General features: G+C 40.5%; 1 protein-coding gene across 1 annotated transcript; it reads left to right on the top strand.

The window, feature by feature from the left end:
* Positions 1-791: 791 nt before the first annotated feature.
* Positions 792-26,276, top strand: CCDC174 (coiled-coil domain containing 174). Its single transcript, XM_004738592.3, has 11 exons — positions 792-945; positions 3,755-3,859; positions 4,506-4,606; positions 10,251-10,309; positions 12,691-12,868; positions 16,049-16,144; positions 17,129-17,271; positions 17,848-17,942; positions 22,070-22,202; positions 23,886-24,032; positions 25,700-26,276. Exons 1-11 carry the CDS (start codon positions 904-906, stop codon positions 25,996-25,998), a joined length of 1,398 nt encoding a protein of 465 aa, XP_004738649.1. The 5' UTR covers positions 792-903; the 3' UTR covers positions 25,999-26,276.
* The last annotated feature ends 43 nt before the right edge of the window (positions 26,277-26,319 follow it).

Below are 26,319 nucleotides of genomic sequence, written 5' to 3'. Positions count from 1 at the left end.
TTAATTTAATCATGGCTGCAAATTCCCTTTTGCCACAGAGGTAACATATTCAGAGGTTTTGGACATTAGAAGATGGACACCTTTGACCAGGGGTCATTAGGCTGTCTAATACAATCATTAATATTTTTACCAACACTAGCTCATTTAACTTATTTCATTCTCATTAAGTCCCATGAAGTAGATACTGTTTTATTCCCATTTGGAAATTGAGGCACAGAGAAGTTAAGTAACTTTCCCAAAGTCACATAGCCAGTAAGTGCAATTGGAAACCAGGAAACTCGCCTCTGGAGTTCATGTTCTTACCAGCTGAAATATGTAAAGTGGCACATAGTAAGTACTATATTCATGTTACCTATTATTATTGTTATTTCTACCAAGAGTAATATAATAATCTTCTATAATATAATCACATATGGTTCTTGTGAGAACTAGATAAGTTAACCTGTGAGAAGCACCAGACAGTGCCAGTCATACTGCAGATCTTCTAAAGGCATTTAGATCTTTCCAGTCCTACCAACCCGCCTTTCTTTTCACCACGAAGAATATTTGTGGTCACTATGCCCTCCCCAAGATGGCGCCACCCCAACCCCAAAATCCGCCCCACTCAAGATGGCGCCCATTGCTCGAAAGCGGCATTCGCCCTTCTCAAGATGGCGCCAACACTAACTCTTGTTATCCTTTCTCTTTCTTCAAGATGGCCTTAACACTGGGCATTCTTTGACTCTCTCAAAATGGTGGCAGGTGCAATACGCACAACATCTGACCTTTCCAAGATGGCGCCGGCGTCGCATACTTACCGTCGCTATTATTACAGACTCTTCCGGTTGTGAGGAACGCAGGCATTTGAGGCCTGCGGGAGACATTGCCGGCTCCAGCTTTTTGCTGAGACACGCTGGTGGCAGAATGGACCGGAGGAAAAAGCCTTTGGATGTTACGGCCTCCTCGGTGAGTGCGGGTACAGGTGATGCTACGGGGCTCCGAGTTCTCATCTCCAGTAGACAAGAATCTCGACCTTGTTTCTTCACTCGGGAGACCCAGACCTGGCCTTCCCTCAAACAGGAACCCGGACCTGGCTTTTCTCGGATGGGGACTCGGGCCGACTTTCTTACTTACAGGACGCGGTACTTGGCTTTTCCCCTCGGATACAGGACCAGGATTCCCTCTATAGATACAGACCTGAACCTGGTGTCTTTTCCTGTTTGAGTGCCCCTGCCTTCCCCCCTGCGGCAACCCGGCCAGGCCTCCTTGCCAGTCCTGTCTCCCTCTGTGCTTGCTGTACAGACACAAACCGCCTTCCTCGTTTCCTTTCCACTCCACGGACTAGAAGGGGTCTCCCAGAACATGAGGGAGGGTGACTTATTCCCGGGGATCCGAGAGCGCCCAGCATCCCGACCAGGAGCTAAACAGTGTGAATGCACCCATAGGTTGCAGTGCCCGCGGGTTGTAAGGTCTAGCGGGATGTAAGCAGTTTTTGTTAAATTAGTTACTTACTTCTAGGGAGAAAACCTGCTCGAGTACGTTTCTGTGCACTATCTCATTGAATTCTCCCAACTGCATTAGGGAGTAGGTGCTATTAATATCCGTGTTTTATAGCTGATAAATTTGAGGCCCAGTAAAGGAGGTGGCTATTCCCAGCTTACATACAGAATTCTTAGAGATAGAACTGGTGCACTCAGGCTGTTCCTCACCAAAGCTATTGCCTTTTCTGTTACATCAGAGCAAATTGCCTAATATTTGATTTAATCTTCAGTTTACTGCAAAGTATTAGGATGCAAAAGGACTGCAAAGGAAAACTACTACGTGTCCCAATATTCGGATCTCTTTTTCTAGTCTCATATTGAAAATTAGTCCTAGTTATTATGGTTCAGCATAAGGAACCAAAAAGCTGTAAATATTAAGGTTATTCTATCTGTCAGGTTAAAATAAGCCATAGCCATCGTAGAAATGCCATCTGGAAATGGACAGTACTCAGCGCATCTTCCTCTTAAAACTCAAAAGTGGTCATAGAAGAGGAAAATGTGTGGCTATAAAATTGTTGCAGTTAAGAAGACTCAGAAGAAGGAACCAAAGTTTTTGTGTTTAGAAACTTAGGGTATTAGGTCTTAGGATGAAACTGCCCTTAGCATTATTAAATCTCTGCCAAGGCTGCTTTTAAATTGGTGTCTTCCAAAATAGAAATCATTGAACTCAGTCATTTTGATTTCCCTTAAAAGTCAGTCTGTGATGCTGGGTTCTATAAGTATCTGATTTATAGGGAGCTGTATCCGGACCTTTAAAAAAGGAACTGGCATTTTGTATTTCTTTGCAGAGTAGACAGTGGTGATAGGTATAAGTGAGAGGTAGGCATGGATATTCACCCAGGAGCCCTGTTCTTTCCTGTTTTTGAACCCAGTGATTCAACCAAACTTAGAGTTTCCAGAACATACATAAACCTGGAGATCTTCTCATTCACTCAGTCCACTTTATTTCTAACTGTTGAAATCTTGCCGATGTTTTTTTTAAAAGTTTATTTATTTATTTTTAAGATTTTATTTATTTATTTGACAGAGAGAAATCACAAGTAGATGGAGAGGCAGGCAGAGAGAGAGGAAGGGAAGCAGGCTCCCTGCTGAGCAGAGAGCCCGATGCGGGACTCGATCCCAGGACCCTGAGATCATGACCTGAGCCGAAGGCAGCGGCTTAACCCACTGAGCCACCCAGGCGCCCCTAAAAGTTTATTTATTTAAGTAATCTCTACACCCAACATCAGCCTGAAACTCATACCCTGAGATCTAGGAGTTGTGCTCTCTTCTGACGGAGCCAGTCACACTCCCCTTGCCTATCGTTTAAAGCTCGGCTCAAGGCTGTCTCTGATCACTGTGGACAGAAGGAAATGCCCCTGTAGCTGAACTTCTGTGCTTTTTATTCCACCACCACCACCCCTTTTTAAAGATTTTATTTTTAAGTAATCTCTACATACAATGTGAGGCTGGAACTCACAACCCAAGATCAAGAGTCTCATGCTTCACCCACTTGAGCCAGTCAGGTGTCCCTGTTTTCTTTCACTCTTAAAGTCATTTATTACATTTTACTGATATTATAAGTTACCTTTTTTTTTTTAAAAATTAGGTTGTAACTCTTTGAGGCATGGGAGTGTGTATTTCATGTTTGTATCCTGCTCTTTAGTGCTCAGATAGTTGATGAACAAAGATATTTTTCTGCAGAAATAATAAATTGTGATGATTAAATGAGGTTACAGTATAAAAAAGCCAAGTAAAATGTCAGGCATGGAGAAGGTATTTTAAATTGTTAGTTCATTTTTAAAAAATAATTTATTTGTCAGAGAGAAAGCACAAGCAGGAGGAACAGCAGGCTTCCCGCTGAGCAAGGAACCTGATGTGGGACTCGATCCCAGGACCCTGAGATTATAATCTGAGCCGAAGGCAGCTGTTTAACCGACTGAGCCACACAGATGCCCCTTAAAGTTATTAGTTCAATCTGAATCTAACAAGTGCAGACTTCATTTACTTTGCTTAATCACCTTCCCCTTAGCCCAGTATTGAAGGTTAGGGTAGAAATATATTACCAAGAGAACTGGAATGCTGTAGGAGTTGGTTTTATTTTGTACTGGATTATGAATTCAGAGACATTTAATTTTGTATCCATTTTTGTGCATTTATAGGAACTTTAAATTTTGCTTTGAGAATTAGAATAATTTGGAAATCTAGTCACTCATTAGAATTAACTAAATGTTTGCTCATTGGTTTTATTCTAGTTGGTAGACCTTAAGGCTGAACTCTTCCGAAAACAAGAAGAATTCAAACAAGAAAAACTTCTAAAAGATTCCGGAGTTTTGGGAAAACCAAAAACAACTAATAAGGTAAAAATAAGATCTGGTTATCTCCATTAATTCTAAACATGGGGAAATTATACCATACCTAGGTTTTTTGAAAATGTCCTTCTCTGCTACATATAAAAATTAAGAGAAAATCCCTGGTAGTTGAACATCTGCATAAAATGTTTTATATTAAAATAGAAATTAGAGCATTTAAAAGCACATTATAATACTGTAATTATGCAGCACTTCTTTTGCAAGAGTGCGTGTTTTAATTAGTGGTTTGTGTACATTCTTAGGAAAGATCAGCTGTATAGGTATTATTAATACAAACAGATAAACAATTAGATGATACAGTAATATAGTAGAAAATATCAGGGTCTTTAAGAGTTGTGACTAGGTTATGGTATTTATCACTTCTATTAATCTATCGAATTAAGTGTAATCATTCAGGAGATAAGAGATAAGTAATTCTGTAGACGTGTAAAGGAATTCTTTATATAATTCAGGGCTTTTTTTTTTCAGCACTAGCTTTTCCTTGTATAGTTTGTCTGCATGACAAAGGTTGGCTCTCATATCTAGTTTTCTTCATAGATTCGTAAGGTTAATCGTTTTTCTTCTGATGCGTAAGTAGAGATTTTTTTTGCAATCACTTGGTTCTGTTTTGTCTTTTTAAATAAATATGCTCCAGAAACCTAGTATCTGGAGCAAACAGAATGCAGGAGTTTCAAATCGAGCTGAGAAGGATACAGAACAGAAGATCGAGGAACAGAAGACTTTAGACAAAGCAAGGTAAAGTTAAGCTGTGCTAACTATAGTTGCCTCTGGGGCTACTCAAGCAGAGAAGTGAGAGTTCCACTTTTACACTTCTGGGTTAAACAGTTTTAATTTTGTCATTTTTTCAGCCATATGCTCTATAAATATAAAATAGACACTGAAAATAATATAATTTGCAGATGTATTTGTAGTCTTATAAAAAGAGAAGACATAACCTCAGTCTGAAAGATGAAACAAGTTTTCATCATCAAGTTTTCAAGGCTCCCACTTTGAGCCTTTAATGGGCACTAAGATGGTCATCAAGTGTTTAAGAAGTGTCCACATAGTGGTGTGGTTCTGGGCTACTAGGTAATATTACAGTAGCATTTAGAAACTAAATTATCCCCCTTTTTATTTTGAAAAACTTGAAAACAACAAAATAGTTGAAAGAAGAGCACGGTGAATCTTCTAATATTCTTTTTTTTTTTTTTAAGATTTTATTTATTTATTTGACAGACAAAGATCACAAGTAGGCAGAGAGGCAGGCAGAGAGAGAGAGAGAGAGAGGGAAGCAGGCTCCCTGCGGAGCAGAGAGCCCGATGCGGGGCTCGATTCCAGGACCCTGAGATCATGACCTGAGCCGAAGGCAGAGGCTTTAACCCACTGAGCCACCCAGGCGCCCCTCTTCTAATATTCTTTACCTAAGTTCACCAATTAATGTTTTTCCTCGTTTGTTTTTGCTTCTCTCTCTCTCCCCTGCCTTGGTGTATGTGTACGTAGAGAAACTTTGGTAAACATCATGATACTTTGCCTCAAAATATTTCAGTATATATCTCCCAAGAACAAGGATGTTGTCCTACATCACTATAATAATGCTATCATACCCATAAAATTTAATACTAATAAAATAATATTATCTATTTTATGGTATATAGGCAGAGTTCACCAGTTATCCTGGTACAGTTAAGTCCTTCATAGTTTTGTTTTTTAATTTAATCCAGAATTCAAAGATTGCACATTGCATTTAGTTTTCATATTTTTCTTTATTTTTCTCTTTTAAGGGGGAGAAATTTTGTTTATAGCACAACTTTTTTTTTTTTAAGTTAATTTATTTTTTTCTTGAGTAATCTCTAGACCTGACGTGGGGCTCAAACTCACAACCCTGAGATCAAGAATTGTACACACCTCCAACTAAGCCAGCCAAGCAGCCCGGATGGTGTATTTCTTTAGACTCCTTTAATCTAGACTAATTCCCAGGCCTTTTTGTTGTCTGTTATCCCATTGCTGTTCTTGAAGAGTCCAGACCTGTTGCTCTGCAGTGTATGATTACAGTCACGTTAACTGTTTTTGGTTAAGAATAAAATGTATATGGGCGCCTGGGTGGCTCAGTGGGTTAAGCCGCTGCCTTCGGCTCAGGTCATGATCTCAGGGTCCTGGGATCGAGTCCCGCATGGGGCTCTCTGCTCAGCAGGGAGCCTGCTTCCTCCTCTCTCTCTCTCTACCTGCCTCTCCAACTACTTGTGATTTCTCTCTGTCAAATAAATAAATAAAATCTTTAAAAAAAAAAAAGAATAAAATGTATATGATGTGTTCTTCCTATTGGATCACAGTAGGAGGCTCACAGTGTCAGTTTGAGTTGTTATTGGTGATGAAGGTTGATCACTTGGTTAAGAAAGGCCTGCTAGATTTTTCCACTGTAAAGGTGCTCTTCCCCATTTGTAATTCATAATCTAAGGAGGGAAACTGAGATTATGAATATCTTGTTCACCAACATATTTCCACATAGTTATTATATTGGTGATTTCTAAGTGATGATTTTTCTAATTCTTTAATTCTATCTTTATCTTTATTTTCATTCCATTTATTAACTGGCATTCCTCTGTAAAGAAGAACTCTCCCTTATTTGCAGTGTCACCCTAGATTTAGAGAGAATCCCCAATTTTTTTTTTTTTTAAAGATTTTTTATTTATTTATTTGACAGACAGAGATCACAAGTAGGCAGAGAGGCAGGCAGAGAGAGAGAGAGAGGGAAGCAGGCTCCCTGTGGAGCAGAGAGCCCGATTCGGGGCTTGATCCCAGATCCCTGAGATCATGACCCGAGCCGAAGGCAGCGGCTTAAGCCACTGAGCCACCCAGGCGCCCCCCAAGTTTTTTTTTTTAATGAAATGATCATCTTTGTTCTTTTTTTAAATTTAATTTAATTTATTTGATAGATCATAAGTAGGCAGAGCGGCAGGCGGGAGTGGGGGGAAGCAGGCTCCCTGCTGAGCAGAGAGCCTGATATGGGGCTTGATCCGAGGACCCTGAGATGACCTGAGCCGAAGGCAGACGCTTAACCCACTGAGCCACCCAGGCACCCTGAGAATCCCAAGTTTTAATGTCTGTCATGACTCATGTGCTTTTGATTTATTGCATAATAAAAAGTGCAGTTGCAAACAGTGGTCACTAAGGTTGCTCAACTCTTCTGGGTCTGAAAAAAAGAGAATATTAGCACATTTGGGACACTGTTTTTCTTTGCATTGAACTATTCCCAGCAGACTTGGGGTATATTAATTTTTGAGACATCTTTCTCACCTCCTGGACATATTCTCAGAAATCCAATTTGTTGAAGAGTAAAGTTTCATTTATACATTGGTAAATGTTTTCCCAGATACTTTGCTATGATTTTTTTCTGTCCAGTGACCTGTTAATGTAATACTTTGGCTTCTCTGCACTTGTGAGGGGTCAAGTCTTTCCTTGGTTGGCAGGATTTCTGAGTCTCCCAGAGCTCAGAACAGACAGGGGCAGTTCCAGAAAGGTATAAGGCCTTAGGCAAGTTACTTCTCCATTGAGACTTTTCTTATCTATGAAGTGAGGTGGTGTCTACTCAGCTTATGGAGCTCTTGAGGGATTAAAGGAGATACATAGTGTCTGGCACATAGTGATTCCAGATAAGTATTCCATACTCTTGCCCTCTGAATTCCATCTTACTGAAGAAATTTTTCTTTGAAGTCTCTAATTACTTCCTCATCTACTAAATCCAGTGGCCATTTCTCAGTACATCTTCCTTGATCTCCATTACTCACTTGTAGACTCTCCTGCCATATTCTGTTACTGTATCCATACTCCATATCCTTTCTCACATGTTGATGTACCTGCCTTTCTCTGTCCTTATTTTGTGCCTCTCTCTCCTGTGCTCAGCATCCTCCACAGCTCTGGTCTCTGCTTGAACATATTGAGCTCATTCCCACCTCCTCTTTACTCTGCCTCACTTGCTTTCTTCCCAAGATCCTGTCATGGTGGACTTCTTGCTCTCTAGGCCTTAGCTCAAATGTCACCTTCAAAGAGGTTTCCCCCGGCTACCTTTTCTAGTGTCCACCAGTTACTCTGTTCTGATGCCTGCTCTATGTGTTTTGTTTTTTAATTAAAGTGTTATTTTCATGGGAACAGTAAGATTCTACACAGATTATTACAGTAAGTCCCCCTGATGTAGGGCAAGTTAACCTTTTGGAAGTTGAAGGGCCTCCGGTGGTGACAGCTGCTTTTATTTCCTCCCCTTCTCAGCCCTTGTCCAAAATCCTCATTCTCATTGATTTATTATTGTCCTTCTCCCCTTCTATAAGAAGAACTATGTGAGTGTGGGGAAGGAAGGAGGCATGGAAGCAGTACTTGTTGAATGAATGTGCAAAATGGGAGAGGACTCTTTCTGACCCAGATGGCAGAGAAGCAGATGACATAACTGACGGCATGCTTTCGTGTGTGGTCTGGGTACTCTCCGTGATAATCCTAAGAGGCAGTGGTGTTTTTTTTTCATCTATTCCAGATTTAGGAATTGGGACTACAAGAAAGGTGAAGTAATTTGAAGTAATTTGTTCCAGAGCACATAGCTCTGTGACCAAGGGACTTTATTGTCTCAGAATGCCATTAGAAATGAAAATTTCCGGGGCGCCTGGGTGGCTCAATGGGTTAAGCCTCTGCCTTCAGCTCAGGTCATGATCTCAGGGTCCCGGGATGGAGCCCCACGTTGGGCTCTCTGCTCAGCAGGGAACCTGCTTCCCCCTCACTGCCTGCCTCTGTGCCTACTTGTGATCTCTCTCCCTGTCAAATAAATAAAATCTTTAAGAGAAAAGAAAAAGAAATGGAGTTTTCCATTGTGATTAAGTGTGATTCCTCACAAGCAAAAGCTCAGGTGACCTTTTTGGGACTTCTCTTTACCATCATTAAGTATTTCTAGAATAAAGAATTGCCAGCTGTCTTAGTCTGTGTCCACTAAAAAATAAATGTCACCAGAATTAACATGAGCAGAGAGGCGGCTTTATTGAAATACCAGGGCTGATGTTTGTTTTTTATTAGCTATGTGTCATGAATAAATTATTCATGCTCTGTATAAAACAGATATCATATATATATATATATATATATATATAACATTCTTTAAATTCAATTAGTTTACATATAATGTATTATTGGTTTCAGAGGGATAGGTCTGTGATTCACCAGTCTTGTATAATACCCAGTGCTCATTACATCACATGCCCTCCATCACCCAGTTACACCATCCATCCATCCTCCTCCCCTCCAGCAACCCTCAGTTTGTTTCTTATGATTGAGTCTCTCATGGTTTGTCTCCCTCTCTGGTTTTGTCTTTTTTTTTTTTTTTTTAAGGATTTTATTTATATTTGACAGAGAGAGATCACAAGTAGGCAGAGAGGCAGGCAGAGAGAGAGAAGGGGAAGCAGGCCTCCCGCCAAGGAGGGAGCCCTATGCAGGGCTCAATCCCAGGACCCTGAGATCACGACCTGAGCCGAAGGCAGAGGCCCAACCCACTGAGCCACCCAGGCGCCCCTCTTGTTTTATTTTTTCCTCTCTTTTCTATGATTGTGTTTTATTTCTTAAATTCTACCCATGAGTGAGATCATATGGTAATTGTCTCTCTCTGATTGACTTATTTTGCTTAGCATAATAACCCTCTAGTTTCATCCATGTCATTGCAAACAGCAAGATTTCATTTCTTTTGATGCCTGCATAGTATTCCATTGTGTATATATACCACATCTTCTTTATCCATTCATTTGGTGGACATTTGGGCTCTTTCCATAGTTTGGCTATTGTGGACATTGCTTCTATAAGCATTCGGGTGCACGTGCCCCATCAGATCACTCATTTGTCAGGTATTGTATTTTTAAGAGACTTATAAGAAGTTGGTCTTTAGCCCCCTTAGAGAAGCCTAATAAGCCATAGATGATCAGGGACCCTTGTCTGAAAACAGTAATGCAAAGAGTTTACCTTGAATTTGGTGATCTGTCTAGAAGGTTGTATATAGAAAATGTTTTTGTTTAAATATCTCCTTTTATTTATTTATTTATTTATTTTTTGGTATTTAATTCAGGTTGCACTTTGCATTTGCATCTGGAATCTTACTTCATTATTTATTTTCAGGTACTGATTGAGAACTTGTGCCAGGCATTGTTTTAGGCCCTGGGATACAGTCATGAATAACAGAAACATGGGTCTGACATTTAGTTGGCAAATCAGGTGTCACTGGATCTGAGTATCCCTTTAAGGTGGAGTGGTCAGCTCAAGTTACAGCTGCTGCACCATCAGACTGGGTTTCTCTGGTGCAGGGCGTCACAGTCAGACAAGATTAGCAGGAATGGCAGGTGTTGGACCATTTCTAATACTTGTCTTTTTTTTATTCTAGGGAGAAATTGGAAGAAAAAGCCAAATTATATGAAAAAATGACTAAAGGAGACTTTATAGGTAAATACAATAATTTATTTATACTTCTCTATTTTCTGTAACTCATACAGCCCTATAATATTTTGTTATTTGTTAAAATAACCATAAGAACGGGGAGGAAATTTAAGGAATAATACAGATTACTTCCTGTGCTGGCGAGACCAGAAAATCTGCAATAATTGCTGATTGCCCAGCGTGTACCAGGCTATGTTAAGTGCTCTGAGGGAACAAACAAGATTCTCTGCCTCTGCCCTCAAGGGGGTCATCATCAATGGAGGCCAGTGGTGCAAAAGAAAGGTAGGAAACAAGGTCCAAAGAGACTACCATTATAAACTATTATAGCTATGTTAAAAAAGATTAGGAGGGGGTTATGGGTATACAGGGTGTTGAAGTTATCTTTCCTTTTCTCTGTTTTTTGTTTTTTCTGTGATGTGCCTGTAATTGCTTCTAAAATAATAAAAAGATCCCCCTTTCCTCATACTGTCCAGAAAAGTAAAACCCAGTCTACATTTAGATAGGAGTAAAGAGATTTTATTTTTTTAAGATTTTATTTTCTTTTATTTGACACAGAGAGAGAGAGAGTGGGAAGAGCAGAGGGAGAAGCAGACTCCCTGCCGAGCAGGGGGACTGATGCGGGGCTTGATCCCAGGACCCTGGGATCATGACCTGAGCTGAAAGCAGACACGTAACCGACTGAGCCAGTTAGGCACCCCAGTAGAAGAGATTTTACAAGGCAGTGTGTATTTTATTGCCAAAAGGCATTTGGGGAAGTTCTTAGGGAGAAGGTAGGCTCTGATAGGGTCTTAAAGGCTTTGAATAGCTGGAGAAAGGATTCTGCAGGGGGAGAGTGGTGAGAGCAGATCTGCAGAGGGAGGAGAGGGCCAGTGTTGGCAGGACGGATTAGTGTGACTAGGCCCAGTGAGCTGGAAAAGGGGGCAGTGGGGCAGCAGGAGAGGCAGGGCTGGAACCCTGGTCGTTGGCTACCCATACAGCCAAACTCCCTCTTCCCGGATGGCAGAGGCATGTACCCTGCATGGCACTTAAGCCCCGTGTGGGAGAGTCAGGCACTCTTAAATTAAGCTAGGGTACAGCAGAGGGGCCCTGTCTTCTTCCTTAAGAAGCAGCAGGGTGTCCGTTAACCAGGAGGCCTCACTATTATGTGGTCTTACAACTCTGCTCTGGGAAAGTACATCTCTTGGTCATGTGAGTTATGTTGTGGCTTTAAGAAAAATTAAAATCTTTTACTTTTGATTCAGACTTGACTTGTACTGTTACTCTAGAGACCAGGTCCAAAGGCCTGTGGATGTGGGGATGTGGTCCGAAACAGCAGGCTTATCTTATGATGGGCATAGTGTCCCTGTGTGTTTGGGCAAGTTGAGTTTTGAGCCTCAGTTATTCTCCCCTGTATGCTGGGGCTTAACACCAGATACTAGGATAGTATCTGCCCCGTACAGCACAATACAGTCCTCAGAAAAACTGGAGCAGCTCTATAAAATCCAGCGTAGTGACACTTCACATCAGCCTTACTGTGAGTACGTCAACTGTCCTGGGCTAAATTAAAGTCATGGAGTGTTATTTAACTTCCAGTGTATTAGCTCAGGCAGGTCACAAGCTACACGTCTCTGTGTGCCCTGCAGATCCTGGCACCATGCCTTGCCTGAAAGTGCTGTTCGTTGGGTTGAAAAGAATTCAGATGACTTTGTTTACCCTATACAGTGATGCTTAAAACACCGTACCACCGCAGTGTAATTAGGGTTAAGTAAGGTAGCCCCTTGGGGGAGGAATACGTAGCAACAAAGGTCTGTTGCTCCGGTCCGGCAACATGATCACTGTAGTTCTGCATCGACATGTCACTGGGTGGACAGGTCTCTTGAGATCAAATGGTTTGATCTTAAAATTGCATTCTGAGACCGTATTGCTCACTCATCCTATTGATGGGTCAACAGAAGACTTTAAGCACTTGTAAGAATTTTTTGTGTGGTCTGTGTTTCTGATGGCCTGTTTGCTGCTTCCCCGTGAGGTCCGTGATGGCTCTGTGTCTTTGAAGTGTTTAGGGGGAGGAGGAGGTAGTGAATGCATCCACTAGTCAACTGTCCAGGGCTAGCTGCCCAGTGGTGACTGTGACCACTTCATAGCAGTTCCATCTGCTTTGAAAAGAATGTCAAAAATCTAAAAATTGGGGCACCTGGGTGGCTGAGTCGTTAAGTGACTGCCTTCAGCTCAGGTCATGATCCCAAGGTCCTAGGATAGAGTCCTGCATTGGGTTCCCTGCTGGACGGGGGGTCTGCTTCTCCCTCTCTCACTCCCCTGGCTTGTGTTCCCTCTCTCACTGTGTCTTTCTCTGTTAAATAAATAAATAAAATCTTCAAAAAAAAATCTGAAAATTGATTTTTCTGTCTTAGATGAAGAAGTGGAAGATTTGTACCTTGTGGATTTCACTCAGAAGATCATAGATAAACACAAAGAAATGGAGGTGTTTGGTGCCAATAGAGATTCTAGAAAGGCAGCAGAAAGAGATGATGATGAAGAAAATCTTTCTGAAAAAGATATACCTCCTCCCCAGGACCCCAGTGAAGAATGGTTGGTGATAATGACACAGTTTGGTCATGTTAACATTCTCAGACTTGTGTTTACCTTTTTTTCTTTTTTTTTTAATTAAAAAAAAATTTTTTTATTAACATATAATGTATTATTAGCCCCAGGGTACAGGTCTGTGAATCGCCAGGTTTACACACTTCACAGCACTCACTATAGCACATACCTTCCCCTGTGTCCATAGCCCAACCACGCTTTTTTTTTTTTTTTAAAGTAGTCTGTACACCCAACATGAGGCTCTAACTCACAACCCCAAGATTAAGAGTCCCTTGCTCTATGGACGAGCCAGTTAGGCACCCCGACTTGTATTTATTTTCCAAAAGTGTATTTGTTTGGATGTTGTCAAACCATTTTTCCTTATTGTTCCCCAGTTTTCTTTCTTTTAAGATTGGATTTACAGATGCAGAAATAATAACTCTGAAGAAGAAGTAATCACAAGATAGCCAAGTATAAAAGGCATTAATACACCTGTTTCATTGGCATGGAAGAGTTGTTTAGACAGAAGCATGTTCTTTTGTTACCCAGGTTGCCCATGCCATTATTCAGACATGATGAGTCACTGTCTAGCTGGTGGTGATGTTCATTTCCATAGAAAAGAGGCAGACAGAGCTGGTCCAGTAAACCTTACCTGTGACTGGGACATTATCTGGCAGTGTGGTATAGGCACTGGGGACCTTGGACCTGTGTAACATTGGCTCCATCTTTCCGTGGTAACATGACCACTTGACCATGATCAAGTTCCATCCTTGCTGAGGCTCGGTTTCCTCACCTATAAAACAGGTGATTGTGTTGCCTTCAACTCCCTTCAGGAAGTCAAGCGTATTCTGAGCTACCCAAGAAACTGCTGTCTGTGGGGAATAAGCGGGCATTTGGTAAATTTTTGTTGAAATTATCCTGAATTTTATCTACATGTAGGTGAATGATGGGGAAGCCAAACTTGTCTTTTCTTTATGAGACTGATACATCAATAAGAGACCAGAATGAAATCATCCAAAGGGAATTTTCTCTTCTTAACACTGTAAGACTGGTACTAACCCTGCCTGCCCACCCTACTGCCTGTGCAGAGCCTACCCATCTTCCCTTCCAGGCTCAGATAGCCTCATTATTGGGGTCTTTATTAGAGACTGTATTAGGATGGTTTGCAGCATTTGACCTTTGGTCAGCCATTGGCCCTGCTGGCAGGTGTGGGTTCTGAGTGTGAGAGCAGTGCCAGCTGCTGAGGATCACAGGGACCTCGAATCTTTGTAATACCCGGGGTGTCCCCAGTGGCCCAGAGATAACATTCACATTGGGATAGAACACGTATTTTGCTTAGCTGCTTTCTAAAAATTTATCTTGGGGCGAGGTCTTCTGGCTGCATACTTGCTACAAGCAACCCAAAGAGAAGCACGTACAATGCAGTCGCTCCCACTGATGCTTTTCCTCTTTGTTTTCATGTGAGTGAATTCTCCCTCACCCGGACCCTGGTAGCGCTTAGATGCGCTTCCTGTTCCTTTGGGTCTTACCTCTTCTTTAGTACTGGCACACAACTAGCCTCATTACCAGAAAAAGATGTGAGACAAACTTTGGATCCTTTTCACATCCATCCTGCTATTTTTAGGAAGTGTTTCATGGGCATGTGCCATAACTTCCCCCCTTGGAGCTCATTGAAGATGACATGACTCTGAGTCGTCCTTTATTATTCTTGTACCTCAAGTAATTGTTTCCCTGGGGCTTGCTCCGTGATTGCTGATTACACAGAGCACTTGCTGACTACTGTCTTGCCACTTATGTTTTGATGGGATCTGTACATTTTAGAGACCTTCTCCAGAAACAGAATAGCCTATGATTGCTTTTCATAGCAGAAATCTCATCTCCTCTGAAAGGTTTAATGTTTTTTTTCCCCCTTACTAATGCCGTGTGATTACAAGCAATTTGTCAGTGATTTGAAGAGTTTGGAGGGCAATTGAAGGTGTCACATGCCACCATATGGTGAAGGAAGACGCACTGCAAGCAGTTCTAACGCTTTTTTTGTTTTTAAATTAAGCTCCAGAATTGTAACTAGTTGTAAAATCCTTTTGGTAGTTAAGTTCCAGGTGGTGGAAAATCTTGCTGCAAAAAATATTGTAAATAATTACTCAGACCATCTGGCTAGATGATTTTCTTTTTCGGTTCATTAGAAAAAGTGGGGGGTAGGGAGGAAGAATGAAACTGCTTTCTAGAGTTGGAGGTTTTATTTCTTGTGGTAAGCAGTGTTAGGACAATAGTAATAGATTCTCCAACATTGTTTTCAAATCATGAGCTAACAATTGGAATCAGCATGTGTAAGAGGAAAGAAATGGCCAACAAAAGCAAAGCCACATATGTGAGACTCTGACCTTGAGCTGCACTATCAGTACTGACCCCTTTCTGTGTATTTAGCACAAAAATGGGAAATTCCTTTCCCATAATTAAGCAATAAAAAAAAATCTGTTGCATCATGGTGCAATTAAAATGTTTTCCATGAAAATCTGTCCATATTTCCTGTTGTGGGAAGTTGGTCTTTCATTTTGCCTTTCCATCTGCCTGGTTCCCTTGGCTGTCTAGTTTGGGCAAAGATGAGGAAAGAGGAACTGAGAGTGAAAGATAATAGACTGGCCCACCGCTAAGATGCTTTTGCAGTACAAGTGCATGTTGCTTTGCTTCCCTCTAATTAATGGGTCCTCAAAATATCATGACTTGAGAAATTTCTAATTGGAAAGAAATGTACCAATTAGAAGAAATAAAAGAATAAAAAGTGAAATTTGGGAAGACTGAGAAAATGAACACGTTGAAAATGGTACAGAGCTCAGTTTTTCTGATGCTAATAAAATAAATTGAAATTGTCTAAACCAGATTGAAGTCAGTTCTGAGATGTTGCAGCAGGGGTCTGTATGGGTTATTAATTTTTGAAATCAGATATACATGATCAGTCATTTTCTGCAGTTTCTAAACTTAGGGTTTAATAAAGGGCATAATGAGTTTATTGTGTGTCAACTTTAAACTTTAAAAAGCATTTTCTTATCAGTAGTAATGGTCTCTCAGGTGGAGGGTTTTTCTTGGTAGTGAGGCTTACATTAATTTTTTTACTGTGCACCAACTCCCTAACTTTAAGGAACCATATGTCATGTACAGAGCTGCCTTCACATGTTTTCACTTTTATTTCAGGGTGGATTATGTGGATTCTTTGGGGCGATCTCGGCGCTGTATGAAAAAGGATTTGCCAGATTTGCTGGAAATGGATAAAAATCTTCAAGGGAGGCTGTAAGTATGTGATATGTGAGGCTTTGCCTGGGTTCTGAAATGCAGACACGAGGATTGTTTTTGAGTGAGGCTGCTTTTAGTTTATTATCTTTGATGGTCCAATGAGGAGGTTCTCTTCTTAACATATAAAAATATCTACTGAGGTGTTCTTTTGTGGCTAGGTACGTACACAGTCCACACTTGGGACAACATGAGTAGTCGATCATCCATACTGTGTGGCTACTAAAATGGATGCGTTGGAGTTCTATCTGTTTACTTGGAGGGGTGTTGGATATCAGAACGAAAAATAGAGAATAAACCCAATCCAACAAACCTGCCTCTGTGGAGAAAGGTGTTTAGGAATATATACTAGGTTCCTAGTGGGAGCAGAGAGGTTGTTAGTCTATTAACTTTTTCTTTGTACATTTTTGTATTTTGAAGGGCCTGATAGCTAGATTTTTTTCTACAGGGGCCAAGACACATCGAAGAGATAACTTGCTCCTATGCTCGAGGGAATAAAATTCCCCTCACCAAGGGCAGTTTTTATGAGGAAAATGGTGGGAGAAGGTGCACTGTATCCAAATCCTTCAGGTTCAGATAGGCCTGGGCTCAGTGCAAGGAAGGAAATGAAGAAGCCCTGAGCTGTCTGACAGAGGCCGTGAGGTGTGCCTGGGCAGTAACCTTATGCAGCCTCCTCAGTACTGGGCAGGTGACTATGCAGAGGCGGCTCAGGTTCCTCCTTCCCTGAGCCAGGGTGGGAAGGAAATGGATTTGTCTCAAGCGCCGAGAAAAGATCCTGGTGTGCTCTTGTAACAAGTTGGCTGCTTGATTATAGAAAGGTGAAAACCTTCTTTGTAATTTCCCAGTGATATTGGGTCAGAAACTTCTGAAAGGAACTGTGTTCTTTATCAACTAGAGTTGCTTGTCTGTGATCCATCCTACTGAACTGAAGCATTGCTGTCTCATGTCTCTGAACTAAAGAGTTTTGTTCTTTTCCATTACTAGTTTCGTTAGTCCTGCTAATGAGAAAACCTTATTATCTGAAGATATGAGAAAAGAACTTCAGCGCCAGCAATGGGAGGAAGAAGAAAGAGAGGCCTTGAAAAGGCCAATGGGACCCATACATTATGAAGACATTCGTGAAAATGGTATGATCATCTTGCAGCTTTTTAAATCTTTTTTTTTTTTTAATCGTGAACTAATGGTAAGCATAAAGGGAAACATTCATAAAGCAGCAGCTCTTATGTAGAAAGAAAAGATTCCAATTTTGAAATTGAAAATATCCCCTTTGTTCACTTCATAGCCTAAAGAATACTCATATTGGAAATTTCTTTCTAAAAGAGGGTCTATTAATCACGAGGAGGAGATTTTTTTGGCTTAGCTGCTTTTTTTTTTTTTTCTAACTTGTGCTAGATATCACTGAGTTTCTTTCCCTTTTTTTTTTTAAGATTTTATTTATTTATTTATTTGATAGAGATCACAAGTAGGCAGAGCAGCAGGTAGAGAGAGATGGGGAAGCAGGCTCCTGTTGAGCAGATATCCTGATACGGGACTCAATCCTAGGACCCTGAGATCATGACCTGAGCTGAAGGCAGAGGCTTAACCCAGTGATCCACCCAGTCACCCCATCACTGTGTTTCTTTTTGCTTTGGTAGGAAAGTTAGCCTGAGTCTAATTCATTAATCAGGGAACTCTAATCTTTTGAATAATTTGACTTATTTCAGAGGCCCGGCAACTTGGTGTTGGATATTTTGCTTTCGCTCGAGATAAAGAGTTGAGAAGCAAGCAGATGAAAACATTAGAGATGCTACGTGAACAGGTAAAAATTAAATTCAGAATTGATGTTGAGAAGTGTTTGAGCAGTTGGTTTCTTTTTAGACAACATAACAAAAACAACCTAGTATTTATTTATTTAATTAAATCAGTTTTTAAAGATCTTATTTATTTGAGAGAGAGAGAATGAGAACAGGTGGGTGGAGGGGCAGACAGAGAGGGGAAAGCAGACTCTCTGCTGAGCAAGGATCCTGATGTGGGGCTCAGTCCCAGGACCCGGAGATTATGATCTGAGCCAAAGGCAGGTGCTTAACTGACTGAGCCACCCAGGGATCTCACAATCTATTTTTTAAATTGGTACTCAGAATGGCCTTTTTTTTCTTTTTTAAGAAATGTTATATTTAGGGACGCCTGGGTGTCCCAGACTCCTGGGATCAAGTCCTGCTTCGGGCTCCCTGCTCAGCAGGGAGTCTGCTGCTTTTTCTGCCTGCTACTTCTCCTGCTTGTATTTGGTATCTCTCTCTCTGACAAATAAATAAAATCTTAAAAAATAAAAAATGCTATATTCATTTCATAGTTAATATTCAGAGCAGTGATGGACAGAAGTGCATCAAATAAACTTCGAATGATTGATATTTCTGATATTTAATAAATACTATTATAGCCATAGACCAGATACTTTATTATTACTTTTTTTTTTTTAAGATTTTATTTATTTATTTGCAGAGATCACAAGTAGGCAGAGAGATAGGCAGAGAGAGAGGGGGAGGCAGGCTTCCCGCTGAGCAGAGAGTTCAGTGTGGGGCTCGATCCTAGAACCCTGAGCAGGACCCTGAGATCATGACCCAAAGCTGAAGGCAGAGGCTTTAACACACTGAGCCACCCAGGTGCCCCTACTTTTTAATTGAAATAAAATTGACACATAACATTTTATCAGTTTCAGATGTATGACATAATTATTCAGTATTTGTGTCTATTGGGAAATGATTACTGCTTTGTCAAGTTAATATCCATCACTGCATAGTATAAAATTTTTTTTCTCTCAATGAGAACTTTTAAGGTCCACTCTCCTGGCAGTTCTCAAATATGCATTACAGTATTTTTTTTTAAAGATTTTATTTATTTATTTGATAGAAATTACAAGTAGTCAGAGAGGCAGGCAGAGAGAGGAGGAAGCTCCCCACTGAGCAGAGAGCCCAATGCAGGGCTTGATCCAAGGACCCTGAGACCATGAACTGAGCCAAAGGCAGAGGCTTTAACCCACTGAGACACCCAGGTGCCCCTGCATTAAAGTATTATTAACTGTGGTTGCCATGTTCTATATTACATCCACATGACTTGTTTATTTTATAAGTGGAAGTTTAAATACCTTTTGATTCCCTTCACTCATTTTGCCCATTCCCCACCCTGCCCCCACCACTGGTTCTGTCAACTGCCAGTCTGTTCTCTGTATCTATAAGATTATGTTTTGAGATTTTTGGGGGTGTGGAGGTTAGATTCCATATATAAGTGAGATCATATAGTATTTATCTTTTCCTGTCTGACTTATTTCACTTAGCATAATGCTCTCAAGGTCCATCCATGTTGTTCAAATGGCAAACTTCCCTTCTTTTTTATAGCTAAATGATATTCTGTTCCACATATATGTATATATATAAACACACACACATACACAAATACACATGCCTTTATTCATCATTGATGGACACTTAGGTTTTTACCATATCTTGGCTATAATTCTACAGTGAACATGGGGGTGCAGATATCTTTCAAATTAGTGTTTTCATTTTCTTCAAATAAATATGCAGAAGTGGAATTGCTGGATCATATGGTAGTTCCATTCTAATTTTTTGAGGAACCTCCATACTGTTTTCTGCTGTGACTGTCCCAGTTTGCATTCCCACCAACAGTGCATGAGGCTTCCCTTTTTTCTACCTCTTTGTCAATACTTGTTATTTTCTGTCTGTTTGATAATAGTCATTCTAACAGGTGTGAGGTTGATATCTCACTGTGATTTTGATTTGCATTTTCTTGATGATTAATGATGTTCATCATCTGTTTATATGTCTGTTGGCCGTCTGTGTGTATTCTTTGGAAAAATGTCTATTTAGGTCATCTGGGTTTTTGTTTTGTTTTTGCCATCTGCCTGTTTTTTAATTGGATTGGTTTTTGTGAGTTTTTCTCACTTTTTTTGGGTCGGGGGTACTGTGTTGTATGAGTTCTCAGTATATTTTGGGTATTAATCCCTTATCAGATAATATGATTTGCAGATATTTGCTCTCGTTCAGTAAGTTGTCTTTTCATTTTGTTGATGGTTTCCTTTTGTTGGGCAGAAGCTTTTTAGTTAGATGTTATCCCACATGTTAATTTTTTGCTTTTGTTGCCTTTACTTTTGGTGTCACATCCAAGAAATCATGGCCCAGACTGATGTTAAGGAGCTTACTGCTTATGTTTTCTTCAAGAAGTTTGATAACTGCTTATGTTTTCTTCAAGAAGTTTGATAGTTTCAGATCTTATTATGTTCAAGTCTTTAGTCCATTTTGAGTTAATTATTGTGTATGGCGTAAGATAGTGGTCCAGTTTCATTCTTTTGCATGTGGCTATCCTGTTTTCCCAACAATTTATTTAAAGAGATTTTCCTTTTCCTTTTCCCATTACATACTTCTGGCTCTTTTGTCATAATTAACTGACCATATATGCTTGGGTTTATTTCTGGGCTCCCTTTCGTGTTCTCCTGATCTCTGTCTCTGTTTTGATTACTGTAGCTTTGTAATATAGTTCAAAAATCAGGCAGCTTGATCCTTCCATTTTTGTTCTTCTTTCTCAAGAATGCTTTGGCTCTTCAAAGGCTTTTGTGGTTCCATATAAATATTAGGGTTTTTTCTATCATTGTGAAAAATATTCGTTGCAATTCTGATAGAGATTGCATCAGATCTTTTGATTGCTTTGGGTAATATGGACATTTTATCAATATTAATTCTTCTAATCTATGAGCATGCTGTATTTTTCCAGTTCTATGTGTCTTCAGTTTCTTTTGTCAGTGTGTTATAGTTTCCCTTGGTTAAATTTATTTCTAGGCATTTTATTCTTTCTGATGTAATGGGAATGTTTTCTTAATTTCTCTTTCTGATAGTTTATTATTAGCCTATAGAAGCACAACATTTTGTGTTGATTTTTTATGTTAATTTTGTACCCTGTAACTTTTTAAAAAATTTTTTATTTATTTGAGAAAAAGAGGACAAGCAGGCTGAGGGACAGAGGGAAAGGGAGAAGCAGACTCCCCACTGAGCAGGGAGCCTGACGTGAGACTATATCCAAGGACCATGAGATCATGATCTGAGCTGAAGGCAGATCCCTAACCACCTGAGCCAGCCACCCAGGTGCCCCTGTACTCTGCATCTTTACTGAAGCCATTTATTCTGATAGCTTTTGGGTGGCATCTTTAAGGTTTTCTATATATAATATCATGTCTACCGCAAATAGTGAGAGTTTTATCACTATTATTTATCAGTATGCTATTATAGTTTCATGAAGGTAATTGCTGTTCTATTTTGGTGTTTCAGACTTTAAAATTATAGCTGCTCAGAAGTAACTTATGTAACTTTGATGTTTTAAATTTGGTTTTAAATATGGTACTTTTGGAGTGGCCTGTGTTAGAAAATAGAGAGTTATTTAAGGGATTTATTTAAGGGATTAAGGAGTGGAACAGAATTGGTTGGTTTCCTTGAATGTGAAGATTCCAGGATGCTCTGTGAATACTCGCTAAACTTAGAAAACACGCCAGAGGGCTTGTATAAGAGGACCTCTGTGTTTTGAAGATCTCAAGGCTAGCTTCCCAGAGGTGGCATGAAAAATGAATTAATTAGTCTGGTTTTTTGTTTTGTTTTTTTAAAGATTTTATTTATTTATTTGACAGAGAGAGATCACAAGTAGGCAGAGAAGCAGGCAGAGAGAGAGAGGAGGAACCAGGCTCCCTGCTGAGCAGAGAGCCTGATGCGGGATTCGATCCCAGGACCCTGGGATCATGACCTGAGCCGAAGGCAGAGGCTTAACCTACTGAGCCACCCAGGCGCCCTAATTAGTCTGTTTTTAAAATAAATTATTTTATCCCTTTAAGCAGAAATATTGTGAATTTGTCTTACAGTAAATGTTCTCATTTTCTTTTGTATTCAGACAACAGATCAGAGAACAAAACGAGAGAACATAAAGGAAAAGCGAAAGGCAATGTTAGAAGCAAGACTTGCTAAACTCCGACAAAAAAAGATGAAAAAGTCAAAAGAAGATGGAGCAGAGGAAGAAAATAGAGGTATATCATGGTTCATGTATCTGACCTTCAAAAGGAAAAATTTTAGTTCCATTGATGTCTCAACAAATAGGACTGGCGCTATGGAAATGAGCCATTTCATTTTATTCTCTAAGCAAGCAGAGTACCTCTGAGGTACTGCCAGGAGTAGGTTTTTATAACCAGAGTGGGGCCGGATGACACTCCAAAGAAACTTTTTCTATAGACAAAAGTATTAACAAAGAGGGCATTGTGTTACTTCAGAGGATGGGCATGGTTTAGTAACTGAGACTTAGAGAAGAGAGGTTTTAAGATGAAGTTTAGTTGTGCACACGTTTCTTTTGCTATGGCTGTATGTTTTTTGTTTATTACATGTTAATTTGTTTTAAAGAAGAAGTATATTCACAAAATCAGATAAAAGAATTGACAGGTATTGAGTCTGGACAGTTCATGAAAGGTCACAGTGGAAACACTGTTACTTGCTGTGTTCCTGCTGGCTTGCTGCCTGCAGCGGGAGTTACCCTGTTCTGGGGGCTAAGCTGTCTGGATTAGCTCACACAAGATGGAAGTCTGTTTTCTGTTTTAATGCTTTAGAGGTGGTGGGTTTCCAAGCAGGTAGTAGCCTTGCTCCAGACGATCACCCAGTCCTAGCTTCCTCCTCTCTTCCTGCATCTGTCATTCCTAGAGTGTGCTCTACCTGTAGGACAGAAACTTGCTCTCTGGCACCTGTTCACAGTCCAGCCCCAGGAAAGGGGAAAAGGGGATAGGAACCAGCTGCTTCTTTAGGAATGTGAATCAAAAGCACATGCCACCCACACATTTACATCCCACTGGCCTGAATACAGCTATAAGGGGCTGGGGAATGGCCTGTCAATGAGGCAGCTGCATCCCCGGACTGAAACAGGGGCTGTTCTGTTCCCAAAAGGAAGAAGGGGGTGTGTGGGTATCAGGGGCATATGCCAGCCACTCCAGCCCTCACAGAAACCTGTGCCAAGCCACTGGCCATCTTTTGATTCTGAGCACAGCTTCAGTTTAGCTCTGAAAGGAGACCAGAAACACTGAGGAATTGGGCAGTCATCTGTGCCATTTTATATGATGCTAGGTCCCTGAAATGTGTTAAGCACTGCATACTGTTTCTCTATTTTTACTCTACTCCTAAACATCTGTCATTTCCACAACATGTGAAGTGCCACCACAGTGGTTTTTTAAAAACCCATTTTCTTTAAAAATCTGACCAAAGTGACTAGCCTGTAGCCTGTTGCCATGCTTCAGCTCTTCATCACCCTAAATCCCCTTGCTTTGTCTGAGATTCTTCAGTTGAGTTACTAGGGATTTATGGTCCTTCAGTTGGTCTGGGGAGTCAAAGAGACTTTGAAATTCATCTAACCTGGGTTTGGATCCTGGCTCTTGTCATTTTCTCCTTGTGTGGCATTTCTGAGCTTAATTTTCCTCATTTATAAAATAGTACTACTGAAGTACTACTTTTACATTATAAAATAGTAATACTGACTTTGTTAGGGTTATTACAAGAATTACACGAACTGTTGTATACAAGATACTGAGTCCACTGCCTGGGCCATGATAGGTGCTCATTAAATACTGGTTATTACTTTTACTCTCAAGATTAGCATGTTCTATTTAATGTTTATTTTCTAAATAGCTTTAAGCTTTATTATAATAATGTGTTATTCCCTTGCAAAAAAACAGATGTTATTGGACCTTTGCCACCAGAACCAGAGGCTGTGCCAACTCCACGTACTGCTGCCCAGAGTAGCAAAGTAGAAGTCATTGTTCAGGAGAGGAAGGATACCAGGCCCGGAGTGCCCCATGTTCGAGAGTGGGACAGAGGAAAAGGTAAAGGGGTGTGGGCTTCAAGGTGTAAATCCTTCCAGTGATGGGCCTTGCTCAGAAGATTTTTCTCGTTCATTTCCATATGATTCTCATGAGTCTCTGTGGTCTCTCGAGGCTTAAGGAATTCTCCAGAAATTTCAGCTGAGTTCTTCTTAGGACCCAGACACTAGCTTATTTGTAAACAGGGCCACTAGAAAGTGTGATCATAAAAGACCAGGGTCTATAATACATCATTTCAAAGTGACAATTTTTTAGAAGCACTGGGTAAAGTTTTTTTTTTTTTAAGATTTTATTTATTTATTTGACAGACAGAGATCACAGGTAGGCAGGAGAAGCAGGCAAAGAGAGGAGGAAGCAGGTTCCCTGCCGAGCAGAGAGCCTGATGGGTGGGGCTCGATCCCAGGACCCTGGGATCACGACCTGAGCCGAAGGCAGAGGCTTTAACCCACTCAGCCACCCAGGTGCCCCTGGGTGAAGTTTTTTAAAATTTGTGCTACCCTCATGTGCCTTTACAGTTTTGGAATGCCCTTTCTCAGGAGTCACTTTTGAAAAATCTTATAAGGTTTGATATTTTAATGTCCTCTGTGTTTTTAGCAGTCTCTTTTTAAAAAAAAATTTTATTTTTTTAATTTATTTTCAGTGTACCAGAATTTATTGTTTATGCACCACACCCAGTGCTCCATGCAATATGTGCCCTTCATAATACCCACCACCAGGCTGACTCAACTTCCCACCCCCCGTCCCTTCAAAACCCTCAGATTGTTTTTTAGCAGTCTCCTTTGCATTCAGTTGAAAATAGTCAGTGTGCCACAGTATTAATTTGGATTTGCATATGGTTGTGTTGGGTCATGCAAAATTTCCTGTAGGTACACCATGGTGCCCACAGCAGCTTCTTGTTGGAGGCTATGATTTATGTCTTTCCAAATGAGATCATTACATTAGGATATTAGCAGGGGCACCTGGTGGCTCAGTGGGTTAAGCCTTTGCCTTCGGCTCAGTCATGATCTCTGGGTCCTGGGATTGAGACTTCTGCTCAGTAGGGAGCCTGCTTCCCCCTTTCTCTGCTTGCCTCTCTGCCGACTTTTGAGCTCTCTCTGTTAAAAAAATAAATAAAATCTTAAAAAAAAAAAAAAAAAGAATGGTACATTAACTCATGCTATATGAGCTGGTGAGATCCACGACTGAAGTAAAAGATAGGCAAATAGGTGAGTGCCTTAGGTTAGTGCTACTGTTAGAAGCAGAGCTGAAATACCAAATGAGATTTGGACAAGTGTCTTTTTGTGTCTTCTAAAACTCCGTAAAGGCCAAAGTTTGTGTCTCATTGTGAAGTACCTACATCGTGTCAAGCAAATGTTTTGAGGTTTGATTTTTCTAGATTACTCTCTGAAATACAATTTTAGTGCCTTTTTGGCAATACTTCCAGAACCTACCAGCCTTCTCCACAGAGCCTTCCTCGAATCATTCCCCATCTGGTAGTAAGCATTCCCTTTTCTTAGCCTGCTTCCTTTTATTTTTGTAGGCATTACATAGACCTTGTATTATGTTATTGCTATCCTTATTCTCCAGAGAATGGGAGTTGACTTTTAATATATAATAATTGAAAAGTAGTAATGGTAAAAGTTCACCTGATTCTGTAATCAGTTCTAATAATACTCTTTTATTTTTACTAGAATTTTCCTTCGGGTACTGGTCGAAGAGGCAGGCAGATCTCCGGGCCGAGAGAGATCCTGAGTTTGCTCCACCATCAGATTATTTTGTGGGTCAAAAGAGAACTGGTACCTTCGGTAGCCAGACATGGAACAGATCTGCACCTGCACAGAGTGATCCAGGACAGTGCTCTGGCCAGAGCCATGACCCCAGTTCTTCACATACATCATCCACTCCTGCCCCCAGCAGCCCACCACAAGCCCCCACAGTCACTTTCGAAACTCTGGATGATATGATATCATATTATAAACAAGTGACATGAACTTCAAAACCATTCTCGCTTGGGTCTATAGTACGATGGTGCCTTTTTCTCCCAAATTGGGGAAAATACAACTTTACAGATTGAATTGTATCTTTCTCCTCCTGTTCTTTCCCTAGAGGATACAGACTTCTGTTGGATTTGTCAGCAAAGAAGAAGCTGAATGGTACTGTGGGAATTCTGTGGCCACTTGGCTGTTCATTTCTTTCTGATTGATATGAAGAACTGTCCTTCTGGATTTATGTGTAAGCTGTCATAACATGACCCTAAGGAGTTTATAATCCTGTTTCCTACCCACTTCTTTGGCTTATTTGATTTAAAGGT

The sequence above is a fragment of the Mustela putorius genome, unplaced genomic scaffold (assembly GCF_011764305.1).
Source record: "Mustela putorius furo isolate JIRA1106 unplaced genomic scaffold, ASM1176430v1.1 tig00003850_pilon_pilon_pilon, whole genome shotgun sequence".
In the NCBI taxonomy this organism is placed as follows: domain Eukaryota; kingdom Metazoa; phylum Chordata; class Mammalia; order Carnivora; family Mustelidae; genus Mustela; species Mustela putorius.
Note: the sequence above shows the minus strand (reverse complement) of the source record. Positions and strands in the feature narration are given on the sequence as shown.

Bases quoted from the DNA above. Each gene is read 5' to 3' on its own strand.
- CCDC174 (XM_004738592.3), top strand. From the start codon at position 904: ATGGACCGGAGGAAAAAGCCTTTGGATGTTACGGCCTCCTCG. The intron at 4,607-10,250 runs GTAAAGTTAAGC...TTTTTATTCTAG, and splicing joins AAGACTTTAGACAAAGCAAG to GGAGAAATTGGAAGAAAAAG. The intron at 16,145-17,128 runs GTAAGTATGTGA...TTCCATTACTAG, and splicing joins AAAAATCTTCAAGGGAGGCT to TTTCGTTAGTCCTGCTAATG.